The sequence below is a fragment of the Microcaecilia unicolor genome, chromosome 3, assembly GCF_901765095.1.
Source record: "Microcaecilia unicolor chromosome 3, aMicUni1.1, whole genome shotgun sequence".
Taxonomy (NCBI): Eukaryota; Metazoa; Chordata; class Amphibia; order Gymnophiona; family Siphonopidae; genus Microcaecilia; species Microcaecilia unicolor.
In genome coordinates, this window is record NC_044033.1 from 188,684,970 (window position 1) to 188,710,376 (window position 25,407).

Genomic DNA, 25,407 nt, shown 5'->3' on the forward strand with positions numbered 1-25,407 from the left:
CGTGGGAGATCCATGCCCCTTTGGTCTTATCGCTTGTTCATTGAAAGGGCTTGGTTGAGGCAGATGTTATTCTGATTTGGTCTTTGCTGTCTTGCTTTAGGCTTGGGAACATTCTTCATCTATGGCGTATGGGAGAGTGTGGAGGACATTCAAGGCTGGTGCTTTGTAAGTGGACATTCTCCCTTCTCTGCTCAGAACGCTCACATACTAGCGTTTCTCCAGGGAGGCCTTCAGAAAGGATTGGCATTGGGTTCTCTAAATGTTCAGGTTGCAACTTTGGCCTGTTTCAGGGGCCAACTACTGAAGACATCTCTTGTAGCTCACCCGGAAATCGTTCAATTCAGGCGGCATCCCTTTTGTACGCTGTGTCCAGAGTGGAACTTTAATTTAGTCCTTCGGGCTCTTCAGAAGCTTCCTTTTTGAGCCACTCCAGAAGGCCTCCTTGAAAGATTTTATGTTAAAGATAGTGTTCTTGGTGCTGTTACATCAGTGGATAGGGTTTCAGGGTTTCAGAGCTTCAGGCTCTCTTGTCAGGATCCCTTTCTTTTGCTTTTTGGAGGCAGGGGGTCTCCCTGTGCACATTTCCTTCCTTTCTTCAATCTTTGGAGCTTTTGTCCTTTCGCAGAGGATGAAGAGGCTCAGTATTCTTCCTTGAAGCTTTTTGATTTGTGTAGAGTCCTCTTTAGATATCTGGAAGTCATGAATGAGCTTCACAAATCAGTCAGACTGTGCTTTTGGGGGAAGCAAGCTTTATCAGGCCTTTGCAGATTTATTCGAGGGCATACTTTTGCCAAACACTACAGGGTGGACGGTGCGGCACACTTGTAATCCAGTTTTGGGGCTTGGACCCTCAGGGAGGTGGCTCCAGGATCCCACCCACTCTAGGGATTGCTTTTAAACATCCCACAGGTCCTGCAGTAGTAGGAAGCCAAGTCAAACAGACCATTGCAAAGGGCTGGAGGTCAGGTGGACCTACCACATTGCAGTGGTCTGTTTGATATGTCTGGCCTCTCTTTTGACAGCCTGAACCATTTAGATGCCTTTATGTGCTGAAGAAATTTAATAATCTGCTTCACAGGAGCTGAATTATATTTTGTCTTTCTACATTTGATTTACTCAATATAACATTCTTCTTCTTCCACTGTTTAAATTTACTAATATCTATATGTGGGCATACTGTTCCCTTAGATTTAAGAGGGAGCAATCTAAACTTCAGATTAGCTGGCAATTGAAAAAAACAAAACATGGTAATTTGGTCTATGGAACCATAGTATTAGACAGCACTATACAGTGTCAAAAATAATTTCCCCCCATCAGAAATGAACATTTGATCTATTGTCCTGCTTGAGAGGGAACCAGAACAAATTCAGAACTCAAAGTGGACATGGTTGCCATAAAAATATCAACTTGCAGGTTTGGTGGATTTTCCAGGTATGGATTGAATCAATCAATAGTAAGATTCAAGAATAACACCCTACTGTTGAAATTAACGGGTCAACTATGGCACCATCTGGCAGTTGATAAAATAAAAATACAAACAAATTTGGCTAATGTATGAATAATCTCTCCCAATTAATTTCATTTCTTAAGAAAATCTGATAACCTGTTAAAATGTTCTTGTAATCATTGACTGACTCTGCTCTCATATTTGCCTATCCTAGATTGATATAAAAGCCATGTCACAAAAATCCCCCTCCACCCCCCCCCCCACACGCACATACATGCATGCACATACATATATATGGTATCTGAAAACAAAACAAAACAAAAAACGGGACCCCCATCAGTTTTCCAAATAACCCAAAAAAACATCATATTGTCCGAGGACAAGCAGGCTGCTTATTCTCACGATTGGGGTGATGTCTGACGGCAGCCCCAGGATCGGAAGATCTTCCTAGCAACAAAGTTTGCTAGCTCTCGCGTGCACATGCGCGACCGTTTTCCCGCAACATGAGCGTGCTCCCCAGTCTCTCTTTTCCCACGGTTCGGAATGGCTGTGTATCGGTCGTTCTCTGCCCCAGAGAGGCCCGCGCTGCGTTCTTCGCCGCGTTTTTTTTTGCGGAATTTGGCTTGTTCTTCGAAGTACTCTAGTGTTATTTAAAAAAAAAAGTAGTTTTTGTTTTTCCTTTACTTTTTAGAGTTTTCCCCGTAAGTTTTCTTTCTTTGGCGTGAGCGGCTTTTTTCGCAGCCCGCGCGGGTTTTTTCCTTCTTTTGGTGCCTTTTTTTCCGGCCTCATCACGTTTGGCCTCACCGGCGCGATTTTTCCGCCCATGTCCTTGAAGCCTGCCAGCGGCTTCAAGAAGTGCAAAATACTATGTTAAAAGACTTAGTTAATCTAAGAAAAAAGCAGAGATTATGGAAAATTTTACTAGAAATAATAATTTGCGGTTTGTAAATTTTCCCTATATGTCCACTATGGCTCCTAAAGAGATGTTAAAAATATACCTTAAAGAGATTCTACAAGTAAATGAGGAGAATATACCTCCTTTTACACAAGTATTCTATCTTCCTTCTGGGAATCAACAACAACAACAGTTTGAAAATCAACCCCTTGATGTTTCTGCCTTATTAGAGATGTTGGATACAGATCAAGTTGTACCCGCCACTTTGGTGGCTACGGTGGTTCTAGCACCAGATAAACTTTGGATATTAAGACTATTTTATAAAAATCGTGGTAAACTTTTCAAGGGTTTAAAAATTAATATTTTCCCAGATGTATTGAGGGAAACACAGCTGCGCCGGAAAAAGTTTCTTCAGAAGAAGCAAGAAGTGGTTAACTTGGGAGCAACTTTCTTTCTAAAATTTCCCTGCAAATGTTTAGTCACCTACCAATCCGAAAAATTTGTCCTTTTTGAACCATCCCAACTAGAGTCTTTTATAATATCTAGAAGGACTGTTGGAACAGCAGTTCCAACTAGTAATAACGTTTGATATTGGTGAGAGGTAAATCTATATATATAACAGATTTCTTTAAACAATGTATCCTCAATATACAATTTTTCCTAAACAAGTTTGTAAACTTGTAATTTGAAAATTGAATAAAAAGAAAAAATAGAAGTGCACGAGGTGCAGCCGGACGATCTCGCTCACTGATAGGCATGTTTCGTGTCTTCGGTGTCTCGGGGCTGGTCATCACCCTAGCGCCTGTACTTTGTGCCTCCAGCTCAAGAAGAGGGCCCAGGCGGCGAGATTGGTTCAGTGGAACATTCTGTTAGGAGCCTCTTCTGGTCCTTCGACATCGACGGAGCCAGCGGTACCGAGGTCATCGCCGGTATCGACGTCCGGAGTGCAGGTGATGGCTGTCCAGAGCTCCCATGCTGGTAGCAGTGAGCCATCAAGTGGGTCTCCACCTGCCTTGAGGGCTCCTGCTTTGCAGGCCCCCCGGGACCGACCACCTTTGGACCTGGCCCGAGGAGACGTCTGGATTCCACGTCTTCCTCTTCAGTACCGGGAGGTACCACTGACGTGCTTCGAGCGTAGGCGAAGAAGCACCGTCATTGGTCACCTTCCCGTCACGGTACCGAGAGCTCCGGGACACCGAGGGATTTGGTACCCGTGAAGCGTCGACGCTGGGAGGACCGTTCACCCTCCATACAGGAGGTGTCGATGCGCTCTGCTCCGGACAGCCCGGTACCGCCTCCGTGCCCCAGGCAGGTTCTAACTTCGTTGCCGGTACCTGCCCCACTGCCTTGCTCGACAGCCACTCTGGACGAGCGCCTCAGAACCAAACTTCCGGAGATCCTGGAAGGGCTGCTGCGACCACCTGCTCCAGTACCGTCGGTGCCTGCGCCGCCGATACCATCGAGAGATGCGGCAGTTGGCTCCCTGTCCATGGTGAGGATAGCGACGCCGGTACCGCTTGCGGCATCGGCTTCCGCTGCCACCCAGGTTGACTCCCCGTCGACGTCGCTGGAGGGAGCTTCATCGCCGGAGGCGCGGGAGTCTTCTTCTCTGCACCGCCATAGGGGACCTAGTTCCTCGACGTTGAGACGGGCTCGGCTTCAGAGTCTTGTGGTCTTCCTTCTGATCCCACTCCTTCGCCAGAGAGAAAACTTTCTTCCCTGGAGAGTCTTTCTCGTCATTTGTCTGGGAAATGTCTACGGCCATTCCCTTCCCAGTGATTACTGAGGATGAGCCCAGGTATGAGATGTTCGAGGTCCTGGACTATCCTTCACCACCTTAGGAGTCCACTGTTCCCCTTCATAATGTCCTGAAGCAGACATTGATGGCAAACTGGACGAAACCCTTAACTAATCCCACTATTCCCAAGAAGATTGAGTCCCAGTAACGGATCCATGGGGACCCGGAGTTGATGAAGACCCAGTTGCCTCATAACTCTGGAGTTGTGGATCTGGCTCTCAAGAAAGTCAAGAGTACTAGGGAACTAGGGATTACGCCTCGGCACCCTCGGGGCGGGAGTCTAGGACTCTGGACTCTTTTGGGAGGATTGCTTACCATTCTGCTATGCTCGTGTCCAAGATCCAATCCTACCAGCTCTACACGAGCATCCACATGTGGAACAATGTGAGGCAGCTGACGGACTTGGTCGATAAGCTCCCGTCGGAGCAGGCCAAACCTTTTCAGGAGGTGGTCAGGCAGCTGAAGGCGTGTCGCAAATTCCTGTCCAGGGGTGTTTTCGACACTTTTGATGCTGCGTCCAGGGCCGCTGCTCAAGGTATAGTGATGCGCAGACTCTCATGGCTGCGTGCCTCTGACCTGGAGAATAGAGTCCAGCAGTGGAATGCGGATGCACCTTGCCAGGGGGATAACATTTTTGGTGAGCGCGTCGAACAGCTGGTAGAACAGCTCCACCAGTAGGACACCGCATTCGACAAGCTCTCCCACCGGACGCCTTCAGCATCTACCTCAACAGGTAGACGTTTTTATGGGGGCAGGAGGAATGCTCCCTACGCTTATAATAAGCGTAGGTACAATCCACCTGCTCGCCAGCCTGCTCAGGCTAAGCCCCAGCGCACTCATTCGCGTCAACAGCGTGCGCCTCCATAGGCCCCTGCAGCTCCCCAGCAAAAGCAAGGGACTGGCTTTTGACTGGCTCCAGGTGAGCATAGCCGAGATAAAAGTGCCCATGCCGGACGATCTGCCGGTAGGAGGGAAGTTAAAGTTTTTTTCACCAATGGTGGCCTCTTGTAACCGACCGGTGGGTTCTTCAAAAGTCCGGCTAGGATACTCCCTCAATTTGATCTCAAAACCTCCAAATTGTCCTCCGGGAGCTCAGTCCTTCAGCTTCCAGCACCAGCAGGTACTTGCAGAGGAACTCTCCGCCCTTCTCAGTGCCAATGCGGTCGAGCCTGTGCCACCGGGGCAGGAAGGGCTGGGATTCTATTCCAGGTACTTTCTTGTGGAAAAGAAAACGGGGGGGGGGGGGGGGGGGGGGGTACGTCCCATCCTAGACCTAAGGGCCCTGAACAAATACCTGGTCCGAGAAAAGTTCAGGATGCTTTCCCTGGGCACCCTTCTTCCCATGATTCAGAAAAACGATTGGCTATGCTCTCTGGACGTAAAGGATGCTTGTACTCACATTCCAATACTACCAGCTCACAGGCAGTATCTTCGATTTCGTCTGGGAACACGGCATTTTCAGTACTGTGTGCTATCCTTTGGTCTCGCCTCTGCGCCCAGAGTGTTCACGAAATGCCTGGCAGTAGTGGCGGCCTCTTTTTGCTGACTGGGAGTGCATGTGTTCCCTTATCTCGACGATTGGCTGGTGAAGAACACCTTGGAGGCAGGAGCTCTACAGTCCATGCAGCTGACTATTCAACTCCTGCAGCTCCTAGGGTTTGTGATAAATTATCCAAAGTCCCACTTTCTTCCAGTGCAAAAACTAGAATTCATAGGAGCTCTGCTGGACTTCCAGACTGCTCATGCCTACCTCCTCGAAGCGAGGACAGACAATCTTCTGTCCCTTGTTTCCTGGGTATGAGCGTCTCAGCAGATCACAGCTCAGCAGATGTTGAGATTGCTCGGCCACATGGCCTCCACAGTTCATGTGACTCCCATGGCCCGTCTTCACATGAGATCTGCTCAATGGACCCTATCTTCCCAGTGGTACCAAGCCGTGGGGGATCTAGAAGACGTGATCCGGTTGTCCACAGTTTTTCTCAAATCCCTGCAATGGTGGACAATTCGCTCCAATTTGACTTTGGGACGTCCCTTTCAAATTCCTCAGCCGCAAAAAGTGCTGACTACGGATGCATCTCTTTTGGGGTGGGGGGCTCATGTCGATGGGCTTCACACCCAAGGATGTTGGTCCCTCCAGGAGACAGGTTTTCAGATCAACCTGCTGGAGTTACGAGCGGTCTGGAACGTGCTAAAGGCTTTCAGAAATCGGCTATCCAACCAAATTATCCAAATTCAGACAGACAATTAGGTTGCCATGTATTACATCAACAAGCAGGGGGGCACCGGATCTCGCCCCCTGTGTCAGGAAGCTGTCAGAATGTGGCTTTGGGCTCGCCAGCACGGCATGTTTCTCCAAGCCACGTATCTGGCAGGCGTAAACAACAGTCTGGCCGACAGGTTGAGCAGGATAATGCAACCTCACGAGTGGTCTCTCAACTCGAGAGTAGTACGCAAGATCTTTCAAGCGTGGGGCACCCCCTTGGTAGATCTTTTTGCCACTCAGACCAATCACAAGGTCCCTCAGTTCTGTTCCAGACTTCAGGCCCACGGCAGACTAGCGTCGGATGCATTTCTCCTTCATTGGGGAAAGGGCCTCCTGTATGCGTATCCACCCATCCCTTGGTAGGGAAGACTTTGCTGAAACTCAAGCAGGATCATGGAACCATGATTCTGATCGCTACCTTTTGGCCGCGTCAGATCTGGTTCCCTCTTCTTCTGGAGTTGTCCTCCGAAGAACCGTGGAGATTGGTGTGTTTTCCAACCCTCATCACTCAGAACGAGGGGGCGCTTCTGCATCCCAACCTCCAGTCCCTGGCTCTCACGGCCTGGATGTTGAGGGCGTAGACTTTGCCTCATTGGGTTTTTCTGAGGGTGTCTCCAAAGTCTTGCTTGATTCCAGGAAAGATTCCACGAAGAGGTGTTACGCTTTCAAATGGAAGTGGTTTGCCGTCTGGTGTGACAGCCGGGCCCTAGATCCTCGTTCTTGTCCTACACAAGCCCTGCTTGAATACCTTCTGCACTTGTCTGAGGCTGGTCTTAAGACCAACTCTGTAAGAGTTCATGTTAGCGTGATTAGTGCTTTTCATTATCGTGTAGAGGGTAAGCCTACCTCTGGACAGCCTTTAGTTCGCTTCATGAGCGGTTTGCTTTTGTCAAAGCCCCCTGTCAAGTCTCCTTCAGTGTCATGGGATCTCAATGTCGTTCTCACCCAGCTGATGAAACCTCCTTTTGAGCCACTGAATTCCTGCCATCTGAAGTACTTGACCTGGAAGGTCATTTTCTTGGTGGCAGTCACTTCAGCTCGTAGAGTCAGTGAGTTTCAAGCCTTGGTAGCTCATGCTCCTTATACCAAATTTCATCATAACAAAGTAGTCCTCCGCACTCACCCTAAGTTCTTGCCAAAGGTGGTGTCAGAGTTCCATCTGAACCAGTCAATTGTCTTGTCAACATTCCTTCCCCGTCCTCATACCAGCCCTGCTGAACGTCAGTTGCACACATTGGACTGCAAGAGAGCATTGGCCTTCTATCTGGAGCGGACAAGCCCCTTCAGACAGTCTGCCCAATTGTTTTTCTTTTGACCGCAATAGAAGGGGAGTGGCTGTCGGGAAACGCACCATCTCTAATTGGCTAGCAGATTGCATTTCCTTCACTTATGACCAAGCCGGACTGACTCTTGAGGGCCATGTCACGGCTCATAGTGTTGGGGCCATGGCAGCGACAGTGGCCCACTTGAAGTCAGCCACTATTGAAGAGATTTGCAAGGCTGCGACGTGGTCATCTGTCCACACATTCACATCACATTACTGCCTAGAGCAGGATACCCGACGCGACAGTTGGTTCGGTCAGACGGTGCTGCAGAATCTGTTTGGGGTTTAGAATCCAACTCCACCCCCCTAGGCCCATTTTTAGTCTGTTCCAGGCTGCACTCTCAGTTAGTTGTTGTTGTTTAGGTCAATCTCAGTTATGTCCTCGCCGTTGCGAGGGCCAATTGACCAATCTTTGTTGTTTTGAGTGAGCCTGGGGGCTAGGGATACCCCAATCGTGAGAACAAGCAGCTTGCTTGTCCTCGGAGAAAGCGAGGTTACTAACCTGTAGCAGGTATTCTCCGAGGACAGCAGGCTGATTGTTCTCACAAACCTGCCCTCCTCCCCTTTGGAGTTGTCTTCCCTTGTTTCTTCCCTTGTTTTTTGCTTTTCACTGGAGTGGGGAGTTCGCTCGCGTTGCGGGCGGGAAGATGGTCGTGCATACGCGGTTTGTGCATGTGCACACGAGAGCTAGTAAACTTTGTTGCTAGGAAGATCTTCCGATCCTGGGGCTGCCGTCGGATGTCACCCCAATCGTGAGAACAATCAGACTGCTGTCCTCGGAGAATACGTGCTACAGGTTAGTAACCTCGCTTTTCAGCTGAAATGTCTGCCTGAAATTTGAGACATTTCTGAGGACTTCATTTTTCAACAGGATGGAGCTCCAGTGCATTGTAGCAAAATAGTTGAGCTCGTGATGAAACCCCAGAATTCGTTGTCAGTTCAGTGGCATTGAAGACTTCATGATTGAGTCGAGATTGAAGGAGGACGCTTTGAATACAAATTATGAATTAAGACAGAGAGGTGTGGTAGCTGTGTTAGTCCACTCTTAAGGTTATCAATAGAAATCAAACAAAATAAAACATGGAAAAGAAAATAAGATGATACCTTTTTTTATTGGACATAACTTAATACATTTCTTGATTAGCTTTCGAAGGTTGCCCTTCTTCGTCAGATCATTTTCCGATCTGACGAAGAAGGGCAACCTTCGGTAGCTAATCAAGAAATGTATTAAGTTATGTCCAATAAAAAAGGTATCATATTTTCTTTTCCATGTTTTATTTTGTTTGATTTCTATTGATAACCTTATGCATTAAGACAGAAACCCTGCTATACTAGTGTAATGAATTAAGACAGAAACCCTGCTATACTAATGTATTTTCAAAGGTGATATTAAATCTTAAAAAAATTGTGAAATATTTTGAAACTATTTAAGGGGGTCCCATTTTTTTTTGGACACTGTGTATGTGTGTGATGTAGCTGCTGTTTTGTGAACACCTAAACTGTTTTGAAAGTTTGAGATTGTGGCACTGTTTCACTTCAACACTATTGAAACTATTTGCACAAGGAAGACTGAGTATATTGAAATATGAGTCTGAACAGCATCTAAGATCTAAGGCTGCATAGATGACTCAGATATTGCATGAGTCCTTCCTTCACATAATTAATAAATATCATACGTTTCATTTGGATTGGTTGTTTCCTTGTCATCAAGCAGATGAAGCCATTACGTATGGGTTATGTCCATCAACCAGCAGGGGAGATAGAGAGCACTCAAACTTTCACAGTGCCCTCTTGGCCAGCTAGCTCCACTGCCTCTTCAGTATTCTCTATCTCCTTTAGCAGGGTTGGCTGCAGCTTGTTCGAGCTCCAGAAAAATCTGCCTGGAGGTGGTTCCTGGCTTGCCAGTTGTTAACCGGGGTGTTGGAGGCTATAGCAGCTTCACTTTAAAGGCACATAGGTTAGCCTTTTCCCTGCCTTACCCATACCTCTGTGGATGTGGACATATTGCCTTGTTTTCCCTGTCCTTACCCACCAACAGTGGATGCAGGCATATAGGTTCGCCCTTTCCCTGCCTTTCCCACTCATCTGAGCCTCCGGAGTCTTCAATACCTCTGCTTTCCTCACAGCTTTAAAAAAAAAAAAAAAAAAAAAAAAAAAGTTGAGTCGCGTTTTTAAACGCAGAGACGCTGGAACAGAGGTTTTTGACCTGATTTTCAGCAGGATCATAGTTGTACACTAGATCCTTTGAGGTAAGAGTGTTTTCCAACTCCTCCGGGGTGGGCCCGCGATCGGGGCGATTTTGGCGCGAAACCGCCATTTTGGATTTTACCGCCGTTTTTCGGCGATGGTTGCGGACAATGTAAAGCGCTGTTCCACTTGTGGCAAGCGCAAATCAGCAGCAGGGCTCTGTAAATCGTGCTGTATTGGCGTAGGAGCCTGCCCGAGCATGGCGAGCGATGTTTCTTCCCGCTCTGAGCTGGCAGCGGGCGCCATTTTGCTTACACCGCATGGCGCGGCCTCTGTGGACACGGAGAGACCTGAGCCGGGTGGGGCACCTCGAGATGAGGTTATTTCAGGAGTGGCTAGCACCGGACAGGATTTGGGTGCCCAGGGTGAGATTTTCTCCCCGGATTTTGTGCTTTTGCTGCATAAAGCATACATGATGAAAAGAGCCCTTCCTCAAGGGTCGCCTGAGGCTCCTCTGATTGCCCCCCCCCCCCGATGGATTCTGGCCTGGGACTGCCCAGTAAGGCTTTTTTCCCCGATGCTTGGCCTAAAGATAAGCGCAGAAGGGTTAATTCCCCTTCAGATTGTGGTGCACCTTTTTCCCCCCCGTGGTCGGGGTGTGAGGATTCAGAGAACTCTGACAGATGTTCTTGGTCTGAGGAACCAGAGTCAGGTGCGGGTTTACCACAGGATCTGGATGATCCCTCCGCGGTGAGGATTTTCCACCGTGATGAGCTGCCAGCGCTTATTTCAGATACCCTGCAGGCCCTCTCGATTGAAGATCCTGACAGTGGCATGGCCTCCTCGGGTAATCCCAGGATGGCTAGTACCAAGAAAGCTGCTCGGGCCTTCCCTTTGCATGACTCCATCCTAGAGCTTGTTTCGGCTCAGTGGGCTGACCCCGAGGGACCTTTGAGAGTTTCCAGGGCTATGGGGCAGTTATACCCTCTGCGTGAGGGACATATGGCTCGTTTTCAAATGCCTACAGTGGATGCCCTAGTCACTGCGGTGACAAAGAGAACTACCCTCCCTGTTGAAGGAGGTGTTGCCCTGAAGGATGTTCAAGACCGTAGGCTGGAAACAGCGTTGAAACGGTCCTTTGAAATTGCAGGTCTCACTGCTTGCAGCTGTTATGCTGTGAGAGCCTGCCTAGCTTGGCTGCAACAGGCAGTGGCTCAGCCCGGAGATGGAGCGGAGCCCTTCTTGGATGTGGCTCCGCGGATGGAGGTGGCCACGTCCTTTCTGGCTGATGCCCTTTATGACCTTGTCAGAGCTTCGGCTAAACAAATGGCAGTAGCAGTGACGGCTCGCCGTCGTCTGTGGCTACGACACTGGGCAGCGGACATGCCCTCTAAGCAAAGGTTGGTGAAGTTGCCTTTTCAAGGACTTCTCCTATTTGGTGAGGAGTTAGAGAAAATTGTGAAAGGCCTGGGTGATCCAAAACCCCAGCGCTTGCCCGAAGATAGGCAGAGGCCTTCCTCTAAGGGCCAGGCGGTCCACGCCTCGTACAGACCTCGCTTCCGTGAAGCTAGAAGGTGTACCGCCCGGGGCGTTATGCTGGGTTCACTTCTCGTGCCCGTGGTCAGCAGAGGAACTCCTTTCGCTCGGACAAGCGTTCCGCAGCCGGTGGCTCAAGACCAGGAGTTCAGGGGTGACCCTCTCAATGATGGTGCGCCGGCCCTCTCCTCGATGCCTGTCATCGGAGGACGGCTTTCCCTCTTTGTCGAGGAGTGGGCCAAGATTTCCTCAGATCAGTGGGTTCTGGACCTGATCAGAGATGGATACAGAATAGAATTCAACGCCCCAGTAAGAGACGTGTTTGTGGAGTCCCGATGCGGTTCTGCCGTCAAACGGGCGGCGGTGGAGGAGACTTTACAAGGTCTGATTCAGTTAGGGGCAGTGACCCCGGTGCCTCCCGCCGAGCAAGGCTGCGGCCGATACTCCATCTACTTTGTGGTGCCGCGAAAAGGTGGGTCCTTTCGCCCTATTCTGGACTTAAAAGAAGTGAACAAGTCCTTGAGAGTGTGGCATTTCCACATGGAATCCCTGCGCTCCGTCATTGCGGCGGTTCAGCCAGGAGAGTTTCTCACGTCTCTAGACCTGAAAGAAGCTTACTTGCACATTCCGATTTGGCCCCCGCACCAGAAGTTTCTGAGGTTTGCGGTGTTGGGAAAACATTTCCAGTTCAGGGCCTTGCCTTTTGGCCTCGCCACAGCTCCCCGAACCTTTTCGAAGGTAATGGTGGTAGTAGCTGCTTTTCTCAGGCGAGAAGGTATCAGGGTTCACCCGTACCTAGACGACTGGCTCATCAGAGCAGACTCTGCAACAGAGAGCTTACAAGCTACAGCCAGAGTGGTCTCAGTACTGCAATCTCTAGGCTGGGTCGTCAATATGGCCAAAAGTCACCTGTCCCCTTCACAATCTCTAGAGTTTTTGGGGGCCAGGTTCGACACAGTCTCGGGCTATGTGTTCCTACCCGAGCTAAGGCGGTGCAAGCTTCAGAATCAGGTCCGTCTGCTCCTGAGGATGCCCCGCCCGCGAGCTTGGGACATTGTCCAGCTGCTGGGATCGATGACAGCCACGATGGAAGTGGTACCCTGGGCGAGAGCGCACCTGAGACCTCTACAGTATTCCCTACTCCGGAGATGGTCTCCTATTTCTCAGGATTACCAATGCAGACTTACTTGGCTCCCTGCGGCCCGTCTCAGCATGGAGTGGTGGCTCTCGGACAGCATGCTGCGGCGAGGAATGCCGCTGACGCTCCCCGTTTGGTGCCTAGTGGTAACAGATGCCAGCCTGAAGGGCTGGGGCGCACACTGCAAGGAGAAGCATGCCCAGGGTCTATGGACACCCGAGGAGTCGGAGTGGTCCATCAACCGCCTAGAGTTGAAAGCGGTGTTTCAGACGCTTCTGGCCTTTCAAGTGACCCTGGAAGGATTGGCTGTCAGAGTGATGTCGGACAACACGACAACGGTGGCCTATATAAATCGACAAGGCGGAACAAGGTGCAGAGCACTAGCCGCACAGGCCGAACTGATTTGCCACTGGGCCGAGCTGCATCTTCAGTGTCTGTCGGCAGCTCATATTGCAGGTCAGAGCAATGTGCAGGCCGATTATCTGAGCAGGCATCAGATCGATCCAGCAGAATGGAATCTGGCAGACGAAGTATTTCTGCAGATCTGTGCCAAATGGGGCAAGCCCGTGATGGATCTAATGGCGACAAGTGCCAATACCAAAATCCCGTGCTTCTTCAGCAGACGGAGAGATCCTCGCTCGGCGGGGTTGGATGCCTTGGCTCAACCCCATGGCCCTTGATAGGGTGCCTGCTCTTGCGGATTCGGCTGCACCCAGGAGAAGTGGTCCTCATCGCCCCGGATTGGCCAAGGAGACCTTGGTATGCAGACCTCCGACAGATGCTCCTGGAGGCTCCTCTGCCGTTACCTCTGGTACCGAACCTGTTGACTCAGGGACGGTAGCCATGGAGGACGCCGGCCGCTTTGGTCTTACGGCATGGCTATTGAGAGGGCACAATTGAGGGATAAAGGTTATTCCAATAAAGTTATTTCCACTCTCCTGCAAGCCCGCAAGCGGTCCACTTCCGTGGCTTATGCCAGGATTTGGTGTCTGTTTGAGTCTTGGTGTGCTTCCAGAGCCATTGTTCCAATGCGGGCTCCTGTCTCGCCGATTCTGGACTTTTTGCAGGAAGGTGTACAAAAAGGCTTGGCCTATAATTCCCTGCGGGTGCAGGTGGCAGCGTTGGCCTCCCTTCGTGGTAAGGTGGAAGGGCGTGTCTTTGGCTGCTCACCCGGATGTGGCACGGTTTCTTAGAGGGGTGCTTCGGCTCCGACCTCCAGTGCGCACCCTGTCCAGCTTGGAACCTGGGGCTAGTTTTGAAAACCCTGCAGGCATCTCCTTTTGAGCCGCTTCGGCGAGCATCGGAGAAAGATTTGACACTGAAGGCTGTTTTTCTGGTGGCCATTACCTCGGCGAGACAGGTGTCAGAGCTCCAGGCGCTGTCCTGTAGAGACCCATTTCTGCAATTTTCAGAGTCCGGAGTCACGGTTTGGACCGTGCCTTCCTTTATGCCTAAGGTGGTTTCAGCCTTTCACTTAAACCAGCCTATTTTCTTGCCCTCTTTTTCAGAGGAAGAGTTTCCAGAATCTTTTGGGCAGCTGCACCTTTTGGATGTGCGCAGGACTCTGCTGCAGTATCTGCGAGTTACTAACTCTTTCAGGACTTCTGATCATCTGTTTGTTTTGCTATTCGGTTCTCGCAGAGGGTCTCCAGCGTCTAAAGCCACTATTGCCCGCTGGCTCAAAGAAACTATCTTTTCAGCTTATCTGCTGGCCGGCAGGGTTCCGCCTGTAGCCTTTAAGGCACATTCTACTAGAGCGATTTCTTCCTCTTGGGCTGAAACTGGAGCACTCTCTCTTCAAGAGATATGCAGTGCAGCAACATGGGCTTCTAAGCTCTCCTTTGCCCGACATTACAGGCTGGATGTGGCTGCCAGGAGGGATGCGCGTTTTGGTGCACAAGTGCTAGCGCGTGGTGTGGCTTGTTCCCACCCTATCTAGGGATTGCTTTGTTACATCCCATACGTAATGGCTTCATCTGCATGATGACAAGGAAGGGAAAATTAGGTTCTTACCTTGGTAATTTTCTTTCCTTTAGTCATAGCAGATGAAGCCATGAGCCCTCCCTGTATGATTGTCTGTATGCTGTGAATCTGTTTTTCAGGTTCTGTTCTAATTTCCTGAAGTTCCTTCCTTGGGAGAAAGTTGGAAAACAATCTTCAGGTTTCATGTTCAGTTTAAATTTAGGAGGATGTGTTCATTCCCTCCAGGAGGCGCGTGTGTTCCCCTCCAGTTCTATAAATAGGAGGATGAGTTCATTCCCTCCAGTGTGTTGGGAGGATGTGTGATTCCCTCTAGGAGGCGCGTGTGTTCCCCTCCACTTATACAATAAGGAGGATGAGTTTATTCCCTCCAGGAGAATGTGCATTTCCTCCTTTATGAGTTCATGCCCTTGTGATGGGCCATCGTTCGCTGTGAGGAAAGCTCTTGTGATTCCCATTGCGGTTTGCCATACTGCTTTGGAAGCTTCAAATACTGAAGAGGCAATGGAGCTAGCTGGCCAAGAGGGCACTGTGAAAGTTTGAGTGCTCTCTATCTCCCCTGCTGGTTGATGGACATAACCCATACGTAATGGCTTCATCTGCTATGACTAAAGGAAAGAAAATTACCAAGGTAAGAACCTAATTTTCCCTTGGGTGATAATTTTTATATCCTAGTTTGATGATCAACTTAATAGTTGCTGCGAAATACTTTATTTAAAATAAGTCTGTTTCAGTATGTCATGACTTTTTATGTAACAGATGTCTGGCGTAGGAGATGGGACAAAGTCATGTAACAATTGAATTTTATTCCTAACAGAATTTGCAGTAAAATACATGACCCCAATTTGATGCAGTATGGGAAGGGTGATTAGGAGGGAAGTGAGAACTGGAGGCTCCTAAAAACGTTGGGGAAGGCCATAAGAGTAGAAGCCTTTCCTAAGATTGGTATGGTATATCTAAGAGTCTAGGAGTTGAAATGTGGTATAGATTGGCTTGTGGGGGAGGCGGGGGTAGTTATGGGAAAAGTTAATGGTTGGAAAGGAAGATTAAGATTAATTATTTTGGTTCATTGGTATTTCAGCAGTTTGAAAATTGGTTTTACCTTTCATATACTTCAGTTGTTGTGTATCATTAAAGAAATTGAAGGACAGGAAAGTTTGGAGGTAAAAAAGGAAAAATATGAAGATGCTATGTTGAGCTTTTACAAAGTTGTAAAAAGAGTTTTAATGATTTTGTTTGTTTGGAACTTTCTTTGTATTATGTATTTTACTTAAATTTTTTTTTTTTACTATGATCCCTACCTCTAATGAGTTAGATGGTAGATTTATAAGGCACTTAATCACTGGGGATAAACAGGGAAGAGAATTGTTTTGTTTGAGAGAGAGCCTAAGCACAAAACAAAAATGACAATGTAGTGGCTCATTGAGAAGAAAGTGAATGTCTTCAAGTGTCTAACAAGCCACCCCATATGGTCCAGTCAAAATTGAACAAATCAAGAAGTGGGAAATGAGGGAGAGCTGGACAAACAATATGAAGCCCACCGAAGTAGGGATGTGAGAGGTATTAACCCACCAAACTAGGAATATGAGAGGCCAGTCTATCAGCCAAGACTCTAAAATTTTTATATCAATATTATTTAACAAGGAAATGGGCCAGTAATACTCTGGCCAGTCAGGTGGTTTACCTGGCTTTGGTATTAAAGTGACTAAAGCCTTAGCGTGAGGGGGAAACTCCACTCTGAGCCACCTCAGAGTCATAAAAAAAACTGTTGAGGGGGGTCACAAATATGGGGGGACAAGAGTTTGTAATACTCGGTAGAGAAGCCATTGTGGCCTGGGGAATGCCTCAGGTCAAGTTATTACATTTTGGACTTCCATAGTGCAAAGGGGAACACTACTGTGCCCATGCCTCAGGGGGCAGTCGAGGGAGGCCAGAGTCTTTCAGGTAATCAATGATGGGGGCAGGATTATTAGGAGTGGCAGCGTGCATGTGGGAAAAATAGGCTGAAAGTACCCATGCAGTGGCCTCCGGCTGATGCACAAGAGAGCCATCCTGTGCTAAAGTAGTTGATATAAATTTGGTGGTTAAGCGAACTAAAAGTTTACCTGTATTATTCCCAAAGCGATGAAATTGGTGGTCAGAAAAATAAGCGCTTTTTAGTCTTATAGATAAGGACATTCAAAGCGGCCAAAGCTGCCATCATGGCATCTCTCTATACCAGTGATGGGCAACCTTTTGAGCTTGGTATGTCAAAATTCGCCAAAAAAACCAAGCATAACTCGGGTGGTGTGTCACTTCGAGAAAAAAACCCCATAATTTCGCGATATTTATAGTTTAAATAACAAAAATGTATAATTGTAATATATAACTGTATTTAATAAACCAAAAACTAATTATTTAACTTACCTGCCGCTATTTCTAATGGCGGGAAACGGCACCCATAATTTATTCTCCCTTTTTGTTTTCCCTCTCTCATAACGAATTGCTACAAACAAGTAGTGAAAGGAGCATTATAAAAGCAATGAAAAGTGATTTCTTAGCTGGACGGTATTTTTAGGAACTTCCCAAACAAGTGTGGAGCAGGAGTAGCAGTCAGTGTCCAAGCACAGCTGAGCTAAGGCTGCAACAGGATGGCAGAGAGGAAGAAAGCGGCCACTGACCCGACTTTATTTGTTTGAAGAGAGCAGCAGCTGCCGGGGTTACTCGCAACTCAGCACTCAGGTTCGACATTTAATCACAATTGCCTCGAGCCTCAGGCAGTTTTTTCACCTGGCTGAGCTACAACTGCAGTGAGCTGTGATTGGTTGTAGGGAGCCTGTCTGGCGCCTAAAATGGCACTCCTAATTGGATGATTCTGATGAAGAGGACTGCTGGTTACCAAGGCTGCGAGGTGGGGCGGAGCAGGGGGGGTTCCGACTCGGAGTGGGGTTCTGAAGCTGCGATAAGACCACCAACGCCCCTATCGCCCTTGCAGAGATCCGGAGTCTCAATGCGTGGATGATGGTGTGGGGACAAGGGTTTTAGATTTGTCATGAACTGGGCAGCATTATGGGGAAGGGAGAGCCTATTCCGGTCTGATGGGCTTCACCTTAACCATGGTGGGACCAGGCTGCTGGCGTCATTTAAAAAGGAATTAGAACAGCTTTTAAACTAGAAACGGGGGGGAAGGCAGAAGATAACATATTAATAATGCCATGTATTAAACGTGATATAAAACTGAGCAGCAAGCATGCATTGAATTGTCTATACACAAATGCAAGGACCCTGAGACATAAGATGGGAGAGCTGGAATGCATTGCACACAATGAAAAATTGGATATTATAGGCATCTCTGAGACCTGGTGGAAGGAAGATAACCAGTGGGACACAGTGATACCGGGCTACAAATTATATCGTAGTGAAAGGGTAGATAGGATCGGAGGAGGGGTAGCACTGTATATTAATGAGAACCTCGACTCAGGTTGCAAATATTGCAGGATACAAAACCACTATTGGAATCTTTGTGGATCGAAATTCCACGTAAAAAGGGGGAAAAAATGGTGATAGGAGTGTACTACCGTCCGCCTGGCCAGGATGAGCAGACGGATGAGCCAGCAATGTCAAAGGAAATTAGGGAAGCAAATAAAGTGGGCAATGTAATAATAATGGGTTATTTCAATTATCCGGATATAGGCTGGGTTAATGTAATATCGGTACACGCCAGGGAGATAAAATTTCTTGATGAAATCAAGGACAGCTTCATGGAACAGCTGGTTCAGGAGCCAACAAGAGAAGGAAAAATACTAGAATTAGGTCTTAGTGGAGCTCATGATCTAGTTTGGGGGGGGGGGGGGTAACGGTACGAGGGCCACTTGATAACAGTGATCATAATATGATCAGTTTTGATATTGGCATTGAAGTAAGTGAACTTAGGAAATAAAATACACTAGCGTTTAACTTTAGAAAGGGTGATTACGATAGAATGAGAACAACAGTGGAAAAAAAGACTGAAAGGAGTAGCTCACAGGGTAAAAAACTTGCATCAGGCATGGATGCTGTTAAAAAACACCATCCTAGAGGTACAGGAGAAATATATTCTGTGTATTAGAAAAAGAGGAGAAAAGACCAAACGTCAGCCGGGGTGGCTAAACAGTAAGGTAAAGGAAGCCATTAGAGCCAAAAAAATAATTCTTCAGAAAGTGAAGAAGAGAACCAACTGAAAATAACAAGATGAAACATAAGGAATGCCAAGCCAAATGTAAAGCGGAGATAAGGAGGGCAAAAAAGGACTTTTAAAAAAAGTTAGTGTTAGAAACGAAAACACATAGTAAAAATTTTTTTAGATACATTAAAAGCAGGAAGCCTGCTAAAGAATCGGTTGGGCCGTTGGACGAAAATGGTGTTAACGGGATGATCAGGGAAGACAAAGCCGTAGTGGAGAAATTAAATGAATTTTTTGCTTTGGTCTTCACCGAGGAGGATTTGGGTGGGACACCGGTGCCAGAAAGGGTATTTGAAGCAGGCGAGTCAGAGAAACTAAACGAATGAGGATGTAATGGGTCAGTTCTACAAACTGAAGAGTAGTAAATCACCAGGATTGGATGTTATTCATCCCAGAGTATTACTAGAACTGAAAAATGAACTTGTAGAGCTACTGTTAGTAATATGCAATCTATCCCTAAAATCAGGTGTGGTATCGGAAGACTGGAGGGTAGCCAATGTTACGCTGATTTTTAAAAAAGGTTCCAGAGGAGATCCGGGAAATTATAGACCGGTGAGTCTGACGTCGGTACCAGGCAAAATGGTAGAGGCTATTATCTAATATAATAATTCGCACCTCCAACGTACTGAAGCTGACTCCGTGGCAGTGAAGCCGTGTAGTGTTCCTGGGTTCGTAATCGCACTCGCTCTCACTGCCCCGCCCTCGGAGGGAAGGGAAGGCTGCATACTCATTCGCTCTCTTACACATACTCACTCTCTCACACACAGCGTCTGCCACACCACCCCCAGCAACGCTGCCCCCCCTCCAAGCCCTCTGCCACCCCCTCCCAGTTCGGCAGTTCCCTCCGTGTTCAGCAGCCCAGCAACGCTGACCCCCCCTCTAAGCCCTCCGCCACCTCCTCCCAGTTGCAACGGTGACCCCCCTCCAAGCCCCCTGCCACCCCCTCTCAGTTCGGCAGTCCCCTCCGAGTTCACCAGCCCAGCAACGTTGACCTTGACTTACCCAGTCGGGGTTGAGCAGCCGGCAGCAGCAGCAGCAGTAAACCCGTGCAGGCTCAGCCCTTCTCTCTCTCTGAGCTCTGGTCCCATCTTCATTTCCTGTTTCCGCAAGGGCGGGACCAGAGCTCAGAGAGAGAGAAGGGCTGAGCCTGCACGCCTTTTACCGCTGCTGCCGGCCGCTGTAACCCCGACTGGGTAAGTCAAGATGACTTTTAAAATTTGGAGGGAGGGGGCCTGGAACTGGATGGAAGGGAGGGACGACGACCCTGGAACTTGGAGGGAGGGACCCTGAAACTCGGAGGGAGGGGGGGACAATGACCCTGGAACTCGGAGGGAGGGAGGGGGGGACAACACCCTGGAACTCGGAGGGAGGGAGGCAGACGACCCTGGAACTTGGAGGGGGGCCCCTGGAACTGGGAGCGGGGGCCCCTGTTCTAGTCTCATTCTCACACACACACTCTCTCTCTCACAGACACACTCGCACTCAGTCTCACTCTCTGTCACACACACACACTCGCACATTCACTCTCTCTCTCACTCACAAGTCACTCTCACACACACACTCTCAAACATACACACTCCAAGGAAAACCTTGCTAGCGCCCGTTTCATTTCATTGAGAAACGGGCTTTTTTTTAACTAGTTATAAAATTACAGAGCACATACAAAAACATGGGCTGATGACACCTAGTCAACACGGATTTAGTGAAGGGAAGTCTTGCCTCACCAATCTACTGCATTTTTTTGAGGGGGTGAACAAACGTGGACAATGGGGAGCCGGTGGATATTGTGTATCTGGATTTTCAAAAGGCGTTTGACAAAGTGCCTCATGAAAGACTCCAGAGGAAACTGGAGAGTCATGGGATCGGAGGAGTCATGGATTAGGAACTGGTTGAAAGATAGGAAGCAGAGAGTTGGATTGAATGGTCAGTATTCTCAATGGAGAAGGGTAGTTAGTGGGGTCCCGCAGGGGTCTGTGCTGGGACCGCTGCTTTTTAAAATATTTATAAATGACCTACAGATGGGAGTAACTAGTGAGGTAATTAAGTTCGCAGATGACACTAAATTATTCAGGGTCGTCAAGTCGCAGGAGGAGTGTGAAAGATTACAGGAGGACCTCGCGAGACTGGGGGATTGGGTGTCCAAGTGGCAGATGAAGTTCAATGTTGACAAGTGCAAAGTGATGCATGTGGGTAAGAGGAACCCGAATTACAGCTATGTCATGCAAGGTTCCGCGTTAGGAGTGACAGACCTAGAAAGGGATCTGGGAGTCGTCGTGGATAAGACGTTAAAAACTTCTGCTCAGTGTGCTGCGGCGGCTAACAGAGTGCACAGAATGTTGGGTATTAGGAAAGGGATGGAAAACAAACACAAGGATGTTATAATGCTATTGTATCGCTCCATGGTGCGACCGCACCTCGAATATTGTGTCCAGTTCTGGTCGCTGCATTTCAAAAAAGATATAAAGGAATTGGAGAAGGTGCAGAGAAGGGTGACGAAAATGATAAAAGGGATGGAATGACTTCCTTATGAGGAAAGACTGAGAAGGTTAGGGCTCTTCAGCTTGGAGAAACGGCGGCTGAGGGGTGATATGATAGAAGTCTACAAGATAATGAGTGGAGTAGAACGGACAGATGTGAAGCGTTTGTTTACACTTTCAAACAACAATAGAACTAGGGGACACAAGATGAAGCTAGAATATGGCAGATTTAAAACAAACAGGAGAAAGTTTTTCTTTACTCAGCATGTAGTTGGACTTTGGAACTCGTTGCCGGAAAATGTAGTGACAGCAACTGGCCTTATGGAGTTTAAAGGGGGTTTGGACAGATTCCTGAGGGAAAAGTCCATTGAACATTATTAAAAATTTAATAAAATTTTTTTTTAATGGGTTTTGCTGGGTTCTTGAAGCCTGGATTGGCTACTGTCGGAGACAGGATGCTGGGCTTGATGGACACTTGGTCTTTTCCCAGTATGGCTGTGCTTATATTCTTATGCAATAACCTAGCTGATCAGCAGAGATTTCCATTTTGGCTGAGGAATTGTAGAAAGTTAAGACAGAAAATAGGCTGTCCTAACTTTATGCAGTAAAGTTAACCAAGCACCGGTATGAATATTGGCTAGTGCCTGGTTAAATTCCGGGTCTTCGTCCAATGTTGTGTCACCCCCTTCTCTCCCTGGCAACCCGCCTGGAACATCCAGCACTCTTGATGACCCTCCCCTATCCCAGGAAATGCAAGCACCTCCTTTCAACATCAGCAGACTTATCTGTCATTCATTCATTTATGTATTTATGTACCGCTTAGACCTAAGCAGTTTAGTTTCATTTTACAGGTACTGGGTCTGTCCCTAGTGGGCTAACAATCTAAGTAGTACATTGTACTACTGTTATACCTGGGGCAACGGAGGGTTAAGTGACTTGCCCAGGGTCACATGAAGCTGTAGAGATAACTGAATCTGGTTCCCCAGGATCTCAACCCACTGCCAACCATCAGGCAGCAGTGGTAATCAAACCTAGTTCCCCAGGTCCGCAATCCTCTACACTAACAATCGGGCCACTCCTCCACACCCGCACTGGTGACCCAGTGGAGGAAATGGTAGGAATACCTCTCACTTGATGCTGCCTGGCAGCCTCCTAAGTATGGTTGTTGTGACCTCTAGTAGCAGCCTCATGGTACTTCGAGTGAGTGGAGCTCGCTCCTGCCCATTTCCCCCATTTGACCACCAGGCAAATGGGCAGGTAAGCCTACTGACATTGAAGGAGGGGCTTGTATTTCTGGGGGGAGGAGCCAGGGGTATCAGGGAAGGGTCTTCTGTTGCTTGGGAGTGGAAGCAGGCATCGAAAAGGGGATCCATATACTTGTGCGAGTCCTGGATGATATTCAGCTGGGGCTTGCATAATCCCTGGCAGCTAGCACATGGTGAATTAGTCCCAGATATTCAATGCCGGTGGCTGGACATGATCTGGCATTGAATATCTGGGGCTAATTCTGCCCATGGTGGTCAGTGTTAAAAAAAAAAAAAAAAAAAAGCTGACCGCTGTGTGCTGAATATCAACTGATAAATATATTTCCAGTTGAGTCCTATCCAGCTGTCATCAGGAAGCCTGAAAAGTACTGGAGACTCTGAATGGTTTCCTTGTCTTTTGCCTCATATCAGAGTAATACATACAACAAGTTCCTGTAGCAGAATGGGGCTTATAGCTTCATCTAGGGCTACTTCACTCCTACTCTCTGTCTTTCTTGGGAGGTAATAGCTCTAAATGAGTTCTTTTTGCACGTACCATGTGCATACCATCACATTCATTGAGTGGAGGAGTGGGTGAGTGGAGGAGTGGCCTAGTGGTTAGGGTGGTGGACTTTGGTCCTGGGGAACTGAGGGCAGCTGCTCCTTGTGAGTCTGAGCAAGTCACTTAACCCTCCATGGCCCGCCGCATTGAGCCTGCCATGAGTGGGAAAGCGCGGGGTACAAATGTAACAAAAATAAAATAAATAAATACCATCACATTCATTGTTGGTTTAATCATGAATTGATAATGAGTATGACTGTTGGGCTGACTGGATGGACCGTTCATGTCTTTATCAACTGTCATTTACTATGTTAATTAACCTCACTCCTAAGCCAGGGTATTAGGCATATGGTCTCAGTCTCGCAAATTTAGTGCTAAACACTTTGGTCTTCCAATTCCGTATGCAATGTTGTAAATAGGAAAGGATCTGGAACATACTACTCTGTTCTCTATTCAACCATTGATCTGTTTTTCTCTCTGTGATCCTTAATGCAAGAAAATGACAGTTCTTCTTTTTCACACAGCAGATGGAAATGCTTCCTCTGGAGAGAGTGACCCTAATGAAGGTGAAAATGTCATCTTGTGTGGGCGAAACGCTGCACCACCTCAAATACAACAGCAGCCTACAGCACAGTCCAGGTACAGAATCTTGGGGAGAAGCAAAAGAAGATGCTTGAGTTGTATTATGACTTTTGTTTTATGATATATATAGTTTATTGTATTCTAGCTGTTCTTAAGTTTGTAAACTGCATTAGGAAGTTTTGCTATCAATGAGGTAGGGTCTACTTCTGTTTTTAGTGTGGCAGAGGTTGGTCTGATCTTGTACTTTTTTTTTTTTTTTTTTTTGTTTGTTGCTGGTTAGCAATGTGGAGTACCGACGATGTGCACTCTGTAATTGTGGTGAGTGGAGCCTCCATGGGCAGAGGGAGCTGCATCGCTACCAGCCTTCAGCTGATTGGATGGAGCTGACATCACGCTTCCTGGACAGGTCTAACTCCCGTTCTCCTGTGCCCCAGGAGATGTTATGTGGGGATGAACTGTCTCGTATTGGATTCATTGAGAGTGTGTTGCCGAAAGAGCTCTTTGAATCGACAGGTGAGAGTGCTGTAGGATGTTTGTGGTAGCATGTTTGTGCCATCTCGGTCATCCTGAAGTGCCAATGTGGGTAGCATAGGTAAGTGACATGTTTATCTAGCCTTTTCTTTTTTCCTTAGGGCACTGTTGGGTTCATCATTGGTGTGCATCATGGTCAGTTGGTGTTCATCATGATGATGGAGCAGAGCTGACCAATGTAGACAAAGCTGTCTTCTCAGGGATCTCACAGGTGAGTGCATCACGTTCCCCTGTCCACCAATACACTTCCTAAATTTTCCAGTTTTTAAGCACTCTCCACCCCCCCCCCCCCCCATCCCTTTCATTATTTGCCATTGTGTAGGACTAGATAGTACTCTTTGGAGCATTTGCTAAAATTCTGCTGATTTCTTTCTGTCCTGAATTCTTGGTTGGTACAGGGTGAGGGCTTGTGTTCATCACATTTACCACATTTACAGTGCACTAAAGTTCCCAGTTCTAAATCTGGCTACTAAATTCTTGTCTTTATGATAGAAATGTGAATACTGTAAACGAATGGGTGCTACCATTCAGTGCCACTCGAAGGGATGTTTGCGATTCTATCACTTCCCCTGTGCAGCTGCAAGTGGATCTTTTCAGTCCATGAAGACCTTAAATCTGTTGTGCACAAATCACGTGGAGGAGGCAACTGAGATGGGTAAGTCTAGTGTTGGGTGTATGCCTTCTTGGTTTCTGTACTGCTTTTTAGTGGGGGAGGGAGAAGGAAAGAGGGGGCTGTCGGTGTGCTTTGAAATTTTTAAGAGTTGTGTACTCTCATGGAGTCTGGGAGCACTTGAAACACTGGTGCATTTGTGACCCTTCACATAATAGCGTCTTAGTTGTGAAACGTTCTCCGCCTTTTCCTTGGTAGCTGCACTTATGTTACCTTATTGTATTTTCTTCATAGAGAATATGTACACTTGTGCATTTGCTTCTATGCATATTACTAATGATTGCATTTGTCCTTATTCCATCTTCTGAGTTATTGTGTCACAGGACATTATACATATGTTCATTCAAGACATTTGCAGTGATTTTTGTACTATGTTTGTTGTCAGATGATGCACGCTGTATGCTTTGTGATGCACCTGGGGACCTCCGAGACCTCCTGTTCTGCACCAGTTGCGGTTTGCATTATCATGGTGCATGCCTGGAAATTGTGGTGACTCCGCTGAAACGCTCAGGTTGGCAGTGTCCAGAGTGTAAAGTATGCCAGACCTGCAGGTAAGTGCCACCTCATATCTA

The 25,407-nt window shown here is 47.7% G+C and overlaps 1 protein-coding gene across 1 annotated transcript in view; it reads left to right on the forward strand.

The window, feature by feature from the left end:
* The window catches only part of KMT2D (lysine methyltransferase 2D), a 591,638-nt gene that overhangs the window by 74,092 nt on the left and 492,139 nt on the right, over positions 1-25,407 (forward strand). Inside the window, exons 3-7 of the mRNA XM_030196818.1 lie at positions 23,577-23,691; positions 23,915-24,147; positions 24,267-24,376; positions 24,658-24,820; positions 25,221-25,386. Of these exons, the coding sequence (XP_030052678.1) occupies positions 23,577-23,691; positions 23,915-24,147; positions 24,267-24,376; positions 24,658-24,820; positions 25,221-25,386 (787 nt within the window). The remainder of the gene's footprint in view (positions 1-23,576; positions 23,692-23,914; positions 24,148-24,266; positions 24,377-24,657; positions 24,821-25,220; positions 25,387-25,407) is intronic.